Source organism: Hydra viridissima, unplaced genomic scaffold (genome assembly GCF_058129835.1).
Source record: "Hydra viridissima isolate aposymbiotic clone 2 unplaced genomic scaffold, HvirCarnegie_v1 scaffold_9, whole genome shotgun sequence".
Taxonomy (NCBI): Eukaryota; Metazoa; Cnidaria; class Hydrozoa; order Anthoathecata; family Hydridae; genus Hydra; species Hydra viridissima.
Window position 1 is genome coordinate 6,522,501 of NW_028324308.1, and position 19,136 is coordinate 6,541,636.

Here is a 19,136-nt window from a genome sequence, read left to right on the forward strand (position 1 = left end):
AAAAAAAAATCCAGATTCTAACTTGATTATTAAAGATATTTTTTAACAAAACAATATTTAAAAATTCTCACTGAATTCTGTGGCAACGATATAGATGTTGATGATGGTTCTGATATAGTAGAAGTTGATGAAGACTGAAATACATTTCCTGCTCTTCTGCCTTGCTTAATTTCCTTTAAAAAAAAAAAGGGATTTTAAAAAGTAAATAAAAGATAAAATATTGTAAATAAATTCAAAATGTGAATTATTTTTAACTAAATTTTCATTTGTACATATCAGGGTGGTGATTTACATGTATCAGGATGATATGTATCAGGATTGGTCTAAAAACAATAATAAATAAATAAACGAGAACGAGATCTTCCTCCTCGAACTATAAGTTTTCACTATTGAGTAAAGTCATTTCTAATTCTTAAAGTAAATTATTTTTAGCCCGTTCCAAATAAATATTATTTTGACCAATTATCTGGTATAATATAGTAACAGTGTGTTGTAGCATAATAGGTATAATAAAATTGTCCAGTTTTTTATAAACTTAAAATCCTTTTTTTTTTTTTTTTTTCCAAAACATGCAGGTTTTTAATCTAAGAAAGATTTTGTAATAACTAAAAATATAAGACAATGTAAACTTTGCAAGCACATAAGTTAAAAGATTGTAGATGTATATTGATGACAATATTTTTCATTTTATGTGCATATTGTATTGGTGACAGGCTAGCATTTTGTAAACAGAAATTCTATGAAAATATTTAAAGTATTTGGTGTAAAAGAATTCTAGAATATCAAAGTGATAGAGTGGAATAATTCTAAAATTTATTTGGAACAAAAAGAACTTTTCAAGACTATTGTGGGACAAATGAATTATCAAAAGAGGAGTAGCCCTGCGTCAAAAACAAAACCAAAAAATAAATTAAGATGAAAGTCAACTTCCATTTCTCTTGTAAACGATTTCTGAACATTATAATACTTATCCTGATTGCTTCAAAAAAATCTAATAAATACAAAATCTACTTTAAATTTATAATTATTTAGTACCTTAAATAGTGTATTTTATTGAAACTTTGATAAATAAAAAATTTGGCTGAAGATGACACAAAACTAATGATTATTTAACAGAGAACATCTTTAAAAAAAATATTTTATGGGGTTAATTTTGAACCACCCTAATATGTATGTATGTATGTATGTATGTATGTATGTATGTATGTATGTATGTATGTATGTATGTATGTATGTATGTATGTATGTATGTATGTATGTATGTATGTATGTATGTATGTATGTATGTATGTATGTATGTATGCATGTATGTATGCATGTATGTATGCATGTATGTATGTATATATGTATAAAACATTAACCCTTCTTGGTGAGAGTTCATCCATCTTTTTCTCTTAAAGAACTTTATTGATTAAGAATAAGCAGGATTCCATTTATTTCTGAATATCTATACAATTTTGAATTTTTCTATAAGAAAAAAAAAAAATTTTTTCTTTCCATTATCAGATGATTTTAAGAAACTGAAAATGAGAATTTCATTTTTACATTACATAGTTTAACATGTGTCAGTCATTTAGAAGCAGGGTAAAAATTGCAAATTATAAACTGTTGGTTGCTACGTAATTTCGTACCAAAAATACCGTCCGCTGCAACAAATTGCTAACTAAACGCAAACATACCATATTTACGGAAGCCAAATTTGTAAGCTTAAAAGTTCTCGGTTAAAATTAAAATTTTGTGAACTGAAAAAGAATATATATAGTAAAACAGGGTAGAATGAAATAGTTATGCCTACACTTATTCTTTTGTTATTGAGAATTTTTTTCTGAATAAGATGATATCAAATTTTAATTAAAAAAAAAAAAGTTTTTTTTTATCTTAAAAAAAAAAAAGAATTAAAAACCTTTTTCCCTTTAAAAAAAAATTAATTAAAATTCATAACTGTTTCATTTGACCCCATTTTACTCTATACGAAAAGCTGTTTAAAGTTTTTGATGAAAAAAAAAAAAAAGAATAACCATACAAAATTTCTTTTTTTTTTATACCTGACCTATCTAAAAATTCGCTTAAAGAAATGAATTTTTGGATAGGCCAGAAATAATCAAAAAAAATACAGGACGATCTCTTGTTACAAATGATAGAGAAGACAGGGTTATTACAACACTTTGAGAGCTTTGTGACAATTTGAGAAAATCAGCTTCTCAATTGGTCGCAGTAACTCATGAAATCATTTTAAAAGTAAAACTCTACTTCAATGGATTTGTTAGCAAGATGATGACCTAAAACTAAAATCTGTCAGAAGATTCTTCCAAAAAAAAAAAACCGTGTCTTGTAGTAGCCATCAAAAAACGTAGCTCTTAATCCAATCTAACATCTTTGAAACATTTAAATAAACAAGTTTAAGGGAAAAAAAACCCATCAAAAAATGGTATTTTTGTAGAAATTAAAACAAGATGCCTTCAACATCTTCTATGCCGAGAAGTTGTTAGGAAATATAACCCCAAGGAAAAACTTCGACTTTGAGTTTTTTCTATTACAGACTAAAAAATTTTACTGAAAAATTTTTTAAAAAATTTTACAGACCAAGCTGCAATCTGCATAACAAAAAAGCAATAAAACATTATTAAAAATTCATTTTGGGTGTTTTTAAAATATCTAAAACTGACATTATGAGCGTTCGTAAATATTCTATTGAGGCATATCAATTAATATACTCATGCATAGTAATTTTAATACCTGATGTATTGATGTTATTATAATTTATTGTAAAAAATATCTTCACATTTTTTTTATTAAGTGTTACTAAATATTAAATTTAAAAAATATTCTAGGAAAAAATTTGTTAAAGATAATTAAAATAAATATACTTTTCTGCTTCTATTTCTGCTTTGATTATTAAAACTGTTTCTTTTAATTCTTTTATGGAATCTAACCTCACTGGAGGGTAGAATCTCAAACTTTTAGGTGACATGTTTAACCAATATACTTTGTCTTTATTTATACAAATAGATAGCCAGAGCGGAGTTGTAGCAGTTACCAATAAGTTACTGTTACTAGCATAATCAATCTCCTGGTTATATTTGTTGAAGCCTGTTCGGCTTCCCGATAATAAACTAGCGGGTTTATAGTATCCCCGCAATGCATTGTGTGCTAGCCATGCTTTCTTAAGTTTTTTTGTTAATTTTACACTTGACTATGCTAGAGTACTTTATTAAGACTTTGTACTAAACTTCTTGTATTATAAATATATATTATGTGCTTGCAACTACTCAAGTTGTTTATCTAATGCGAACCATTGAGTAAGCTAAAATACTCATTATTTGGAGCCCACGGAGAGAGAGAGAGATTGTCAAAGTTAAGTACTTATGAACATTGTATTTGTTTTTTTGGGATTAACCTGCGTTTTGGGGTTGTCTGGGGGCGTATTTTTGCTAGCATTAAAAAAATTACATAGTGTGTGTGTAATTTGTGTTTGTGGTTGTATCAGAATTAGCCATAATTTTTTTTGAATAAACTGTTGTTACAAGCATTCTTAGGGTTCGTAATAATGGCAGGTATTGCTGGAAAAAAACGTATTCGCACCATGAGTCACAATCTGGGAGTGTACAAGGTTCTACATCTACTTTTGGAAAGAAAAATATTAGACTTCCACCTTTAAAGTTATGTACCTTTGATGGAAAGCCTGAGGAATGGCAGACCTTTTATGAAAATTTTGAATGTGCCATTCATAATAATGAAGATCTTTCCCCAATACAGAAACTTAACTATCTACGTAACTTACTTGAAGGAAAAGCATTAAAAACAATTTCAGGTTTAGCTTTAACGGCGCTACTCGACTTTCTCCCCCCCCCCCTAATTTTATGATTGATTCTGATAGAGAATTTTATGCTGATTAAGAATCGTATAAAAACATGGGTCTCAAAATCAATGGAAAGTGCTCTAATCTGAAGTTGAAAGTACAAAAATATACGACAAATCTCTAATATTCGCCATCTTGAAAAAACTAATTCTACGGTTGGTTTTATTTTCAAAAGCAAAAAATGCCAGCCCGGTTTTTACAACAAAAAAAAATTTTTTTAGGTTTAATATGAACGGCTAAGTTCCCTCGAGTATACACTTTTTTTTTTTTTTTTAAATAAGAAAGTAGTACTTAAATCTTAAGAAACTATTAGTATTTAGTTACTTTTCGATAAGAAACTTATTTTATTAAGGTTCGAGGAACATCTCCTAATTTGTGTTCTGTTCAGGGACAAACCTTAGGATTATATGACAGTGATGGAATTCAAGCTATTTTAGCTGACAATAAAACGTGATAACATGTTTTCAAAGTTCATTTTATGTACTTTTTCTCACTTTCGATAATTAAGCAACTTTTACTACTTTTTAGTATTAGAGTTGAAAAAATGTACTCTTAAAATAAGAAATTTTCTAGTACAAGCTCATTTGCTTCGTTTCTTATGTGTAATCGGACAGAAAAACTAGCTATAAAGCGTGTTACTCTTGCGAAACATGATTCCTTTTTATGAATTTTAAATTTATAAGAGATTTTATGACAATTCTCAGATAATATTAAATCTTTAATAATAAAGAAAGAGTAATTGAAAAGACAAACTTCCTTCGAATAATAAAAATAGAATTCCTTATGTTCTTTGCAAAAATGTTTTTAGTGAATGTAAGTGGCTATGAAAATAGCCGTTTTTTTGATTTACCCAGTCCTCGGCATGAATTATAATGCTAGTAACGTTTTTGATGAAATATGAGACACAAATATCTCTGCAAAATTGATTCCAATCAACAATGGTGTCATCGCTTCCTATGTTAAGCTCTTGCCTTATATCGCTAATTGATAATCCCCGACTCTTACCTGCACTTCTACCCCAAACGTAAGTTAATCCTAATATTTGCCAAAGTTGTAGGTGGGATTTCCCAAAAAAGCTGCCTTTTCTTATGCTGAAGGTTCTTTTGCACCGCTTAACTTGACATCTCCAAATGAACTGATCGATTGATCCATTCTTCACTTGCTGTGTGCAGGCCACGTTACATACACTACAACGCATACTTTCGGCGAGTAAACCATAAGTTCTGCACCAGTGGATTGTAGCTTCAATGTTGTATTTGAATTTTGCTCCTATTTCTGTTAAGGAAAGAGAGTCAAATTCGTTTATTGTTGGTCTTCGAAGGGCCATGATATTAAGATAAATAAATTTACTAGACAGTTAGTACTGAAACATTCCTTTTTATATGACAGTTACAATGAAAATAATTTTTCACGGGGGGTTAACTTAAAGTATTAGAAAAAAAATCAACAGTTTGAAATATGTACATTTTTAATGCAAAAAGTTTAGTAATGCTAAATTTATTTTAGTATATAACCAATAAAAGATTTTTCAACTTATTTGATAAAAATTTTAAAAGATATTCTAGACAACAAAGTAATGATCCCAGCTAAACCAAATTTGCGTGATAAATTTAAATGTCAATGAATTCTCAAAACGTTCCATAATTAGAAGTTTTTGTTATGAATATAAAAACCAGGTTGTTAGTACTTTTAAAAGATAACTTTTAAAACAAAAAAAATCATTTTTCAAGATGGCGAATATTAGAGATTTGTCGTATATTTTTGTACTTTCAACTTCAGATTAGAGCACTTTCCATTGATTTTGAGACCCATGTTTTTATACGATTCTTAATCAGCATAAAATTCTCTATCAGAATCAATCATAAAATTAGGGGGGGGGGGGAGAAAGTCGAGTAGCGCCGCTTTAACAAATGATAATTATAACACCTCATTAGAACTGCTTAAAGAAAGGTTTAGTAATAAACAACTTTTAATATCATCACACATGAAGTCACTCCTTGCTTTAGAGAGAGTGCAAAGTATAAACAATATTTCTTTGTTACGTCGAATACATGACAACCTTGAAGTTCAAATTAGAAGTTTAGAAAATTTAGGTATAGATTCCACTATGTATGGACCTTTATTAATTCCTATCATAATGCAAAAAATTCCAGAAGAATTAAATTTAATTATTACTAGACAGTTTGATTCTTATGATAATTGGGATATAAGGGGTGTTTTAAAAGCTTTAAAATGTGAACTACAAGCTAGGGAGAAAGCTCAGTCAGACAGAGAAGGTAAAATTAATCATTCCACTGCAGAGGTGCTACATTCTAGTGCTCACTTTAAGCCACAATATGATTTAAAATGTGTTTTTTGTAGCAATAGTCACAGAAGTGAAAATTGTAAAACTGTGACTAATATAAGTTCTAGGAGAAATATTTTAAGAGAGAAGAGGCGTTGCTTTAATTGTTTAAAGCCAGGCCATATGTCTGGTAATTGTCGTTCTAAAATCAGCTGTTTTGAATGCTCCGGGAAGCATCATGTGTCTATGTGTTTTAAAAAGTTTCCTTCTCATGTTGATGATGAAAAAGAGTCAAACAGTAAATTGACATCTGTTGCGAGCAATGAATTACTAAAATCTAAGAATGTCTTATTGCAAACAGCTATTGTTACTGTGAAGAATAAGGAAAATACACAGAAATGTCGACTTCTTTTTGACAGTTGCTCTCAACTCAGTTATATTTTGCCATCATTACGTAAAAAGCTTTTTCTTACCACAATTGGTAGGAAGCAAATAAGTATTAAAACCTTTGGTAATCAAACACAAACGCAAACTTTAGATATGGTTCAGTTTTCAATAGTAACCATAAACAATTCTTTAATACCTGTTACATGTTTTGTTAAGCCCATATGTGCTCCTCTTAGTGGTCAATTTATAGAAGAAGCTGTTGATTCTTTTGAGCATCTTAAAGGTCTCACTTTAAGTGATAGTAATGTTGATTGTAGGTCCTTAGAAGTGGATGTATTAATTGGTGCTGATTATTACTGGTCATTTTTTAATGGTAAAGTAATTCGTGGCGATACAGGTCCTGTTGCTTTACAATCAGCAGTTGGTTATGTATTAAGTGGTTGTGTCAATACCACATCTGGAAAGAATTGTAGTGTTTTTTCCACACATACTTTAAAAGTCGAAGCTGAATTTATTAATGAAATTTCAAAGTTTAATAATAATGTCAAAAAGTTTTGGGAACTAGAGAATTCAGGAGTTGAAAATATTGTTGTCAAACACTTTAAGAATAATATTCATTTTGATAATAAAAAATGTCTGTATACAGTTAAATTGCCATTTAAAGAGAATCATCCATTATTAGGTGATAATTATAGTTTATGTACAAAACGTTTGAATACAGTTCTCAAAAGGTTAAAGAATGATCCTGAGCTCTTAAATGAATATAATGAAATAATCGTAGACCAGTTAAAGTCTGGTGTCATAGAAAAAGTAAATAACTATAATTTGAATACTGGAGGTGTGCATTACTTGCCACATCGCCCAGTCTGTCGTAAAGACAAAGTTACAATAAAAGTGAGAATGGTTTTTGATGCCAGTTCTTTATCTGGTCCATCTTTAAATGATTGTTTGCATGCTGGACCAAGTTTAGCAACATCTTTATTTAATATATTATTACGTTTTCGTGCAAATAAATATGCCTTTATAGCAGATATAGAGAAAGCCTTTTTGCAAATTGCTCTTAATAAAAATGACAGAAATTATTTACGTTTCGTATGGTTTGATGATATTAGTAATGTAAGTATTAAAAACTTGTTTATATCTCAATTAGCTACTTATCGTTTATGTTGAGTTCCCTTTGGTGTTACCTCATCACCATTTCTTCTTAACGCCACATTGATTCATCATGCAGAGAAGTATTACCTCTCTGATGTCAATTTTGTCTCAAAACTTTTACAATTCTTACATATAGATGATTTAAACTCAAGCTGTAGAACAATCGAAGAAGGTTGTTTATTTTTTAATAAATGTAAGGACATATTAAAAGAAGGTGGTTTCCACCTAAGAAAATTTGAGTCTAACTCTTCTGAATTTGAAAAACAAATTAACGGTCACAATTTTGAAAGAAAATTAAATACAAAGGTTTTAGGTCTTAGATGGAATAAGGAAGAAGATTCCATAATTTATTCATTTGAGGAGTTGTTAAATTTAGCTGTAATAATTCCAACTAAAAGAGAAGTAATGAGTTTCATTGCCAGTATTTATGATCCAATAGGTCTTATAAATCCAGTAGTTGTAACATGTAAGAATTTATTTCAAAGAATTTGTATTGATAAATTAGGTTGGAATGAAAAGTTATTTGGAGATTTATTGTCAGATTGGAACCTTATTTTAAATGATTTCAAGTCTGTTTCCCAAATAGCAATGCAGCGATGGTATATGAACCCTGGGTTGGGTACTATGAATGATGTTAAGTTCGAATTACATGGGTTTTCTGATGCAAGTGTTAAGTCTTTTGGGTGTTGTGTTTATCTTAGATTTTTTAATGCTAGTTTTAGTCGCGCCTCTTTGATGGCCTCGAGATCTAGGGTTGCCCCATTAGGCAAAAACACAATGCCTCGATTGGAACTTTCTGGGACTTTACTTTTAGCAAAATTGTTAGCATCTATTTACGATCAATTGATACCAATTTATAACATTTCTAATGTAGTATATTGGACTGACTCAACCATTTGCTTGCATTGGATTTTTAACACGAACAATACCTATGAACAGTTCATACAAAATCGATTAATTAAAATAAGAGAATTAACTTTAATTTGTAATTGGAATTATATTGAATCCTATAGAAATCCTGCAGATATAATTTCTCGAGGATCATCACTTAAGAAGTTATATAGGAATGAGCTCTGGGTTTCTGGACCCAATTTTTTAAATGATGTTAATATCAAATGGCCATATTATGAACATGCCATTCATTCAGATGAATCACTGGAAGTTTTATGTAATGTTGCACACTCTGTATGTAATCTTAATCTTGACTTTATTAACATTACTAAATTTAGTGATTATAGGTGCTTACTTCGAGTAACATCATGGATTCTGCGATTTCTCAATAATGTAAAAGAAAGAACAGTATGACGATCGGTCCAATTACAGCTGAAGAAATAGATAACTCAAAGCGACTGTGGATTAAATTTTCACAATTAAATCTAACAGATGAAAATAGTTTCAAACAATTACGAGAAGATCTTCGTTTATTCACTGAAGATGGAATAATTCGATGTCGTGGCAGAATCGAGAATGCTGACCTAGAATATGACACTATGTTTCCTATTTTTATTTTTAAAAGCTGTTATTTTGCTAAATTATTAATTTTACATTTTCATAAACTTGTCAAGCACAATGGGGTAAAAGAAACAGTTAATGCATTGAGATCCCAGTATTGGATACCTTGTTGTAGACAACTAGCAAAAAGTGTGATATGAGAATGTACAACTTGTCGACGTCTAGAGAGTAAACCTTATTGTTACCCACCTGCTCCTCCTCTACCTGAAAGTCGTTTAAACTTTGATTTCGCTTTCAAGTCTGTTGCTTTAGATTATGCAGGCCCACTTTATGTTAAAGATGTTTACAATGGTAGTACATCAAATAAGGCATGGATTTTTTTGTTTACATGTTGCAGTAGTCGTTCAATTTTGTTAGACTTAGTAGCTGACTGCTCATCAAATGCGTGCATTATGGGTATTCGTAGATTTATAGAGAGACGGGGGGTTCCTGATATAATTTATTCAGACAATGGTTCTCAGTTTGTGTCATCTGAAACTCAATCGTTTGCTGCTAACCATTCTATAAAATGGAAATTTAATGCGCCTTCTGCAACTTGGTGGGGAGGGATGTTTGAGCGACTGGTTCGAATGACAAAAAGATGTTTAAAAAAGGCGTTAAAGTCCTCGAAATCTTCATATGAAGAAGTACGAACATTGCTTTCGGAAATTGAAATGGTATTAAACAACCGACCATTAACTTATTTGTATAACGACCAGGGCGATGAAGCACTCACTCCCAATCACTTAGTTTTTGGTCATAAGCTCCGTTTTGAATCAAGTTTAAGTTCAAGTGATAAGATAGAACAAGATGTGTATATAAGAAACAGTATGTTAACTAATACGTTGAATCATTTTAGAAGCAGATTCAAAAGTGAATACTTGACAGAGTTGCGTGAATACCATAAATCAAATCAAAATAATGGTAGTAATGGTATTAGTGTTAACGACATTGTATTAATTGAAAACGATAATTGCAAAAGACAGTTGTGGAAGTTAGCACGAGTTAAAGAATTAATATATTCCAACGATGGGGTCGTTCGAGTTGCTAAAGTTAATTACATACAAGAAAGCGGAAAATCGTGTTTAGTTAGTCGACCTATTAATAAGCTATATCCTATCGAATGTTCTAACAAAGCGAAGATAATAACTATCACCTTCGTTAATGAGAAAACTATTCCTTTACTGGTCAAAGGCGGCGGGAGTGTTGAAGCCTGTTCGGCTTCCCGATAATAAACTAGCGGGTTTATAGTATCCCCGCAATGCATTGTGTGCTAGCCATGCTTTCTTAAGGTGGTATACCCCCTTCAAAATTATCTTGGAAGTGAAATCTTATACTCAAAATTAAAATTAAGCCTATGAAAGATCTTATTAAATGAAATCGATTTATAAAATTACAGGTGGTTATGTTGTCATGACAATCACCTAAAATGGCGGATATAGGAAAATATGCACGTCGCACTGTCAAAAATATCTCAGATTCTAATAGAGTATTCAAAGTAAAACTTGGCCCAATGATAAAAAACAGTTTGATCTATGCAATCTGCTAAAAGTTTTTAAATCTGACTATTAGTTTCCATGTAGCACTACACGGATTATGAAGATTTTTAAATAAGCCAATTTTTAGTGCTGAAACAGCAATATCTCAAACCCTGAAATGTTTTATAATTAACTTTTGGCAGATTGCATACATCATATAAAAACACATCATTGCTGAAAATTTGATTAAAAACTGATTACTAGAAAATCAAATAACTGTGACGGGAGATTGAAAAATAGAAGTTAGCAAAAAAACACTTTAAAAATTAAAAAAGAGAAAAAAATGCAGAAAAATATTTTTAAAATAAACAATGTCTGTAAATTTTAAAGCAAAATGTTTAAAAGCTACCAGCAGCATAAAGAGTTCCTTGTTTTTGCTTTTCCTTATCATTTTTGTTCTTTTTATTGCCCCTGATTGTTTTTCTACGCAACTTAACATCGGATTTATTTTTGTATGACGATTGATACAAGCGTATTTTATTTTCTTTATTGCAGCCATCTATCATAAATGTTCCTGGAATCATATTGAGTTTTTCATAAGTCATCACTGATGCTTTTCTTCCAATATTAAAGTTTGCAATAGCATCATATGTTGCAAATTTCAAATGTAACAATGAACAGAATTTAGTTTTCGGTACTCTTTCCCATATCATCATGTTAAGACTCTCATTTTGGTTCTGAGTTTTTCCATGCATACATTTTGCAAGTAATTCATTAGAGCTAAGTTCTTTATAAATTGGCTTTAGTAACTCAATAATATCACGTGGCAAACCAGGGCCAGGTTTATAGAGAGAAGGTTGATTGGGATGTTTTCGATCAACATTGTGCTGGCACCAACTTTTTTCACCGTTTGGACAATAGGTGTGATAATTATTTTCTTTTGAGGAAGCAACATGAAACAATGAAGCAAGTATAGCACTGCGCATTTCATGAACAGACTGATTTTTGGTTCTTACTGCAATTCCATAATAGTTTTGCAATCTGTCAATTTTTGCATCAGTAAGTCTTCCTTTACCACCTAGACACCTTTCCTTTTTCAATTTTCTTAATCGTGTGCCAACTCTTTTTTGCATATTACCAACACATTCTAATTTTGAAACTATTGTATCACCATACACTCTTTCAACAGATGAAAATGCCTTACTATCTCCGTCACCACAAAATTCAGTATAGCGAAGTTTATATTTTTCAATAGATCGTTCAAAAATTGATTTTGCTCCAGCGACCTCCATACCGGTGGATGGGCCAGTATAGTTGAGGTTACAAAAATGAGTATTTTTTAGCATTTTATATGCATCAGGGTCTGTATTTTTTTTCTTTAGAATTAAAAAACATTGTTTGCAATATTTGGATAATACTTCACAATCCAAAACTTTTCCTGTAATCATTGATATTGCAGTATAAACACCGTTGTATGAGGAAAAACCTCGACGTTGCCAAGTACCATCACAAGAAACACTGGTATTTATTAAATTGAATTCATCAGTAGTATGTTGGGATGCTTTTATAATTTCAAGTGCAGCATCAGACATGGTTTCTACTGCAATTGCTTCAACTTCAATAGCAATTTTTCGAACAATTTTAATGTAAGTGTTTTTAGTCATTGGCGGTGGAAGATCCATAAGATAACAGAATCTTTTAAGGCCAGTATGGCCTTGTCCACATGAACGCATTGCATAAACTGACCTTTGGTTAATATCAAAGGCTCTACAACTTCCAGAACCACACTTCTTGGATGTAAAAAATTCATGATTGAATCCACATTTACAAAATATAATCAATGAGCTGGAAAGTCCAAATTTTTTTTTTGCATTTTCAGCTAAATTAAGTCGACAAGTTTTACATTCTGGACAACATAACAACTGAACAACAATGGCTAATAAAGTGCTATCAATAATTCTGTATCCACATATGTTTTTTTTATTAGAACTTGCAAAAGTATTAATAGGGTTTACCTTCGAATTAGATACATTTATTGAGCTCTGTGAATCTGTTAGTAGAAGACTAGTATTTGCTGAATTTTTTTTATTTAAAGTATATTGATTTCCATGAAATCTTTTTTTCTTTTTGTATTGAGTAGCAAATTTCACACGTTCTCTACCCATTAAAAGTATAAGGTTTAAATTATATAAACATAAACAGATACCTAGATATATATATAACTTTTAAGATGGCAATTCGTTTTAAAGAAACTTCTGGAAGAAATTTATGAGAAATCCAGTTATTGCTTTTAATCTTACAGATGTTTTGATTAATGGAAAATAGAAATAAATTATAAACTCATTTCAACAAGCTTTTTCTCAGTATCAAAAGTTATATTTGGGGAGAATTTCTTGGCCAAGTAAAAATTTAACCGTTGCTATGGAGGTTGTCAAGGGCGCTTTAAAAAGTAAGGTTTAGTAAAGTTTGTTTTCCTCAAGTTACATACTGAATTTTAAAAAATGGTTTTCAGAATATGATTCTATGATAAATTTTAGATTAAATAAAACAACAAAAATTTTTTTGAAAAATTTGATATTTCTGAGGGGTATACCACCTTAAGTTTTTTTGTTAATTTTATACTTGACTATGCTAGAGTACTTTATTAAGACTTTGTACTAAACTTCTTGTATTATAAATATATATTATGTGCTTGCAACTACTCAAGTTGTTTATCTAATGCGAACCATTGAGTAAGCTAAAATACTCAATAATATTTTGCCTCTCCCGATGCTCCATACAAGCCCCATGAACCTAGAAAAACTCCATGTTCTTGCTGTTTGTTATGTTTTTCCAAGTACTTCAAAATACTCCTGTCGTTCATTTTTACAATTCTATCAGCTGTATGTTTCATAAGTGCTTTCAATTTTACTCTAGTAGAAGAATCTGTAGTTGAAATAGCTTCTGGATCAGGACAGCAATTATCTTTTTTTTTTCTGAATTGACCGGTAGGGTGGGTGTCTATCTGGATCTTCCATATGAATATTGTGAGGGGGGCGTTTTTAAGGTGGTACTACCCTATTAAAAACATCAAAAAACAAAAATTTTTCTTTTTTCAAATTTCAGCAGTTTGAACATCCTGGATCATGAGTATCACTTTTTTTTTCTTTAAAAATTAATATAAAGTTCCTAAATTAGTATTCAAAGGCAAAAAGGTAATTTTCGAATCCCTAGCAACGACCTTAGCAACTGTCTGATTATGTTTTAGCCCTAATTTAATGTCTAGTTCCATAAATATAAGTTCAAAAATGACTTATTCAGTTGTGCTCTTTGTTTCTACGAAGAGATAAGTCATAAACTGAAACAACATTTGATGTGATTTACTATTTTAGTCAATCAATTAATTTGGAATCGTTGTCCAAAAAATATCTTCGTATCAAAAAAAATTGTTGAAATTGCAGTAAACTCTGCTGTTATTGCACACAATGAAGGAATATTAGGACTTGCTGAAGTTTTTAAATTGCTAGACATTTCACCAGGATACTATTTCGATGGCTCCGCGCAAAATCGGACTATCTGCAATCTCCGCCAAAAACAAAATTGGCATATCTGCAATCTCCGCGTAAAACAAAATTGGACTATCTGCATTCTCCGGGCGTTCAAAGTTTTTATTGCATGAAATTATGCGCCTTGTCAAAATGTGATTTCACTACAAATGGCAGATCTCATGAAATAAGTTGTTAATAAGAAGACAGTAATTGCATTATTTTCCATCTATTCCTGAGATATAAACCTGTTTAAGTTTTAACACAAAGTTTTACTTGCCACATTTGATTTTGTTTAGAAGTAATTATTTTAAATAGTTATATGACATATGGTATGTTAATGCAAATGAAAAATTTACAATATTTTTAGAACATCATTTTAGCAGCTAAAATAAGAACAGTCTGCATCTACTTTAATCTCAAGTCTGAACTTAGTAAGTGTATACACATCATGAATTGATCAAAGTGTAGCTGATCGCAAAACCAATTTTATGTATTCAAATTTAATTTGAAATTAAAATGCTGCTGGATTAAGAAAACGTTTTACAGTTTTACGAGGCTTATTCGAAACATTGTTTGGTGTTTTTCAATTTTGTCTATTTTCAACAGAAAAAAAAGAAAGTAGTGTTACTGTGTTATCTATATTATATAGGTATACTATATAGCATATAGCAGTCAGTCATATTTTGGTTAAATGTGAAAATAACAAGTTGGTTTGTTTAGCTTACAAAATTAATTAATTCAAGTGTATTATTGCTATCGTCAAATAAAATATGTTAGATCTTAAAAATATGTTAGGACTACAAAATTATAGATGTTTTTAGATAAATTGTGTTTGTATGTTAAATTATAAGGCGCTACTGCAGTTTCTCCCCCCCCTTTTTTTATTTTTGATTATGATAGAGAATTTTATGCTGATTCAGAAAAATATAAAAACATGGACCTGAAAATCAACGGAAAGTGCTCTATTTCGAAGTCAAAGTTGAAAAAAATCCCACTAAAAACCCTAATATTCGCCATTTTGAGAATATTAAGTTAATGATTTTTTAGCTGACAAAGCAATAAATTTATAGCATGGTTTTTACATTAAAAAAAGTCGTTAAAGTATGTTTATCTCGCGCAATTTTTTGTGGCAATGAAAATAGCCGTTTTTTGATTTATTAGAGAATAAACTATATTGCAAGTAATGTACTTTTGTAATGAATTTTAAAAAAGAATTCAAAATTTTAGTTTCCTAAAAGAAGAACTTTTGAAACTTAATTCATAGTTGTTTTATCACGTGTAAAATTTAGAAAATGTCACCTTTAAACCGTTTTTTTTAATAAAAAAAACCAGCGTACAATACAATAATAATTATTCATCAATTTTTTTACATTCCCACATTCTAAGTTCAACTTTTATTTGAAATCTTCCATTAATTTCATTTCGTTTATTACACTTTCCTTATAACACTTTAAAATAGTAATGCGAAGGCTGATGGAAACCAGGTTTTTTTATTGCGCAATGTAACGGTAATTAACTTTTGTCAAAAATGAAAGCGTTTTGAAAAAAAATGGCGAATATTAGGGTTTTTAGTGGGATTTTTTTCAACTTTGACTTCGAAATAGAGCACTTACCGTTGATTTTCAGGTCCATGTTTTTATATTTTTCTGAATCAGCATAAAATTCTCTATCATAATCAAAAATAAAAAAAGGGGGGGGAGAAACTGCAGTAGCGCCAAATTATAATTTCTAAAGTTAAAAATTACCTAAATGTGACTATAATTTAAATTCAAGTAATTAATATTGTCTATTACAAATGTGATAATTTATTATATTGGGTATACTGTAAAAGTAATAAAAGCCTGATATTCAGATCAATGTGCAAGTTAAGGATATGTTTATTTAAAACAGCAGTTTTTTGTTATTTTGTAATTATTCTTTTATAGAAAAAATACAGCTATTTTTGATTGTATTAGTTATTACTATCATAGTAAAAAAAGTACAACCCTTTTTTATATATCATTACATCCCAAAGTCTTGGATATGTAAAAATTATCAAATATAATTGGACCAAAATTGTTTGATCATCACTGCAGTTGAGGTGACATCTGATTAAACCAATGTTTAATGGTTAAGAGCTCAAATCCAACTGAACCTAAGGTTCAGTTTGATTTTGATCCTAATTATTGATAAACCAAGTTTAAGAAAAGTTGGAAACCATAACGTTTAATACTCATGCATGAGTTTCTAACTAGTTTGTGTTCAGTTAAGTGGCATCTCCAAAAAAGAATGGTTTTAAGTAGACAACAAAGAAAACTCCACATAGTTTGATTGCTTAATGAACAAAAATAGGTTAATTACAATAATTTTGTTAGTTACGATCTAGGTTACAATATATATAAATTTATATATATATATATATATATATATATATATATATATATATATATATATATATATATATATATATATATATATACATATATTTATATATATATTTATATATATATATATATACACACACAGGGTGTCTGCCAATATTATAAGTTGGATTTCCCTAGCTTTTCCCTGATATTTACCTATTTCTCGTTTAGAAAAATGCTCTTCAACTGCAAAAATATAAACAATAATACAACCCACATTAAATATATCAAGAGAAGTTCATAAAACTATCTGCCAAATAAACTTTTAGATTACGTGAACTATATACAACTTATTTAAGTTATATAAGTTTGATAAAGACTCATCTTTCCTGATTTTTTTAAAATTTAACCTAATTTCTCTGATAATCCCCTGATTTTTTTGAAGATATCCGAATTCCCTGGCATTTCCCTGATTTCGCAGACATCCTGTATATATTTATATGCAGATCTTGTGTATAAAGACCACTTAGCAACATTGCAACATAACATAACAAGAATTTAATTTGATCTAAACTTATTAGTCACAACAACAAGGCTAAATAAAATTGACAAAGTATGTATGATGAATTTAGCAATTAGTATGTAACATAACAATGTTTTGTTACATATGCTATATTATTATTAACAATAACAAGTTATTTTTAACATATTTATCTTAACTAAAACTACTTGATTACTCACAAACTTAATCAAGTTATGATCAAGGTTTTTGTGTTTAAATAATCGCTATTAATAAATGTTTAAATAATCGCTATTATTTAAAAAATTGTAGAATTTTATAAAAAACTTCAAATATTTAAAGAAACACCACCAAAATATTATGCACCCGAAAAACGCAGATAGTCCAAAAATGTATCTGGCAAAAATGCAGATAGTCCAATTTTGTTTTACGCGGAGATTGCAGATATGCCAATTTTGTTTTTGGCGGAGATTGCAGATATGCCAAATTTGTTTTCCGCGGAGATTGCAGATAGTCCGATTTTGCGCGGAGCCATCGATTTCAATCTTAGTGCACAGCGATTTGACAAAAAACGTCTAAAAAATATTGAGTTAAAGCCAAGTGAAAGAGCTAAAAAAAAGAAGAAAGACATTAAGATCACTCAAAAAAGGTTATTTTGACCACCCTCAGCAAGAGGTTGAGGGTGGTCAATCGTATTGTGCTGGCCAGTTTTGACGTTTTCAATGACTGATTTTTTTAGTTTATAACTTTTTTTGTTTTAAAAGTTGTTTTTCTCAGTTTTCTACTTTTTGAATATTTCTAAAACTAGAACACGAATATCTTAGAAACTATTAACTCTTTTTGTTTGAAATTTTTACAGTTTATTCATTGATATTGTAGAAAGGGCTGGTAGTAGAATAAATAAAAGATATTATTTATTTTGGTGAGAATCCCCTAATTTACATACCCGGTGGACCATTTTTTTATGTTGGTTGCAGCTCTATAACTGCCATTTTAGTTTGGCTTAATATTTTTTAAAGATTTTACTAGGGGCGCTCGACCAACCATTTAGCTATATGCTTAAAAATTTTGAGGCTTAAATCTCAAATATTACTCAAGTTACTTATGTTCTTGTAACTGGACGTTTTTTGCTTTTTTATGCTGACTCAGCATCTTTTGACAACAATTTTTTATTTAAGTTATGTTTTTTATATTTAGTTGTTTAACTACTATCTAACAAAGTTTTTAATTTTAAGAAAAATATCAAATTTAAAAAAATAAAAAATGTAGGGTAGTACCACCTTAATAAATAAATAATCTAATGCTTGCTAGTTAGTTTAACTGTTAGTCTGCTTGTAGTGTGATGATGAGTGTTCGGGGTTATGGAGGTTTGGGATGGTTTGGGCTCTAAGTTTATGTGGAAGGGTGTATGGAGGGTTGGGATCGAGGTTTATCGTGTGGAGTTTACTTGGTTAGGGGATACCTTGGTTAGGGGGTTTCGGGGATAGTTTGGATAGGAATGGACAAGGTTTAATTGTTAAAGGGTTAAGGTTGTGCTTACCGTCCTTAGTATATTATAGAATATAACTAAATAAATGTTCTACTTGTGTATAATGGTTTGTACTCTTTTATACATTATGTTTATAAAATACAAATAATGCTCTCTTACTCTACTCGTAGTGTTTGATCAATTACTCCTCTTTTTGTTCTTCTTTATCTATACGAATATCTCTTCTTAATTTGAAACTTCTGATTGTTCTTCCTCCTCCTAACCGTCAGACTCTTTTTTTGAGCTTTTACAGGTTTTGCTTATTTTCCGGTTGTGATACCTTTTCATTTATTTATATGGCAGGTTGATGAGTCTTTGTGTTTACGTCTTTTCCCAATTGTTTTTTTAACTTAATTCTTTTCAATTTATTATTTATTTATATCAAGAGTGTACGAGTAATCCGGTTGTTTTTAATTTAATTCTCCCTCCTCACAATATCATGATATGCTAATTTACTCATATTAATTTCAACAAAAAACTCTAAAGGCTTCCTCGTTACTCTTAATTTGGGTTGATTTAATTGATGCACTGGCTTTGTTGCATCTCTCTGCTTTTCAATGACTTA

At 29.9% G+C, this 19,136-nt stretch overlaps 4 protein-coding genes across 4 annotated transcripts in view; 3 read left to right on the plus strand and 1 right to left on the minus strand.

Moving 5' to 3' along the window:
- Positions 1-1,638, minus strand: part of LOC145185535 (intraflagellar transport protein 43 homolog) — a 5,209-nt gene extending 3,571 nt beyond the window's left edge. Inside the window, exons 1-2 of the mRNA XM_090098552.1 lie at positions 1,362-1,638; positions 72-173 (exon numbers count right to left, since the gene is read on the minus strand). Of these exons, the coding sequence (XP_089954678.1) occupies positions 72-173; positions 1,362-1,385 (126 nt within the window). The 5' untranslated portion in view covers positions 1,386-1,638. The remainder of the gene's footprint in view (positions 1-71; positions 174-1,361) is intronic.
- A 1,647-nt stretch (positions 1,639-3,285) lies between these two features.
- LOC149883771 (uncharacterized) lies at positions 3,286-8,965 on the plus strand. The gene is made up of 4 exons (XM_090098637.1): positions 3,286-3,299; positions 3,537-3,834; positions 4,212-4,309; positions 5,744-8,965. Exons 1-4 carry the CDS (start codon positions 3,286-3,288, stop codon positions 7,698-7,700), a joined length of 2,367 nt encoding a protein of 788 aa, XP_089954763.1. The 3' UTR covers positions 7,701-8,965.
- On the plus strand, positions 8,091-8,990 carry LOC149883772 (uncharacterized). The gene has a single exon (XM_090098638.1). The coding sequence runs from the start codon at positions 8,091-8,093 to the stop codon at positions 8,988-8,990; it is 900 nt and encodes a 299-aa protein (XP_089954764.1).
- Positions 8,991-9,589: 599 nt separating this feature from the next.
- LOC149883773 (uncharacterized) lies at positions 9,590-13,355 on the plus strand. The gene is made up of 2 exons (XM_090098007.1): positions 9,590-10,462; positions 13,251-13,355. The coding sequence occupies exon 1, from the start codon at positions 9,590-9,592 to the stop codon at positions 10,406-10,408; it is 819 nt and encodes a 272-aa protein (XP_089954133.1). The 3' UTR covers positions 10,409-10,462; positions 13,251-13,355.
- The last annotated feature ends 5,781 nt before the right edge of the window (positions 13,356-19,136 follow it).

Excerpts from the sequence above, each read along its gene's own strand:
- LOC149883771 (XM_090098637.1), top strand. Across the intron at positions 3,835-4,211 it reads TAGCTTTAACGGCGCTACTC|GTTCGAGGAACATCTCCTAA; the intron begins GACTTTCTCCCC and ends TATTTTATTAAG. Across the intron at positions 4,310-5,743 it reads ATTTTAGCTGACAATAAAAC|AAAGTCGAGTAGCGCCGCTT; the intron begins GTGATAACATGT and ends GGGGGGGGGGAG.
- LOC149883772 (XM_090098638.1), top strand. The coding sequence starts at position 8,091 with ATGAGTTTCATTGCCAGTATTTATGATCCAATAGGTCTTATAAATCCA.
- LOC149883773 (XM_090098007.1), top strand. The coding sequence starts at position 9,590 with ATGGGTATTCGTAGATTTATAGAGAGACGGGGGGTTCCTGATATAATT.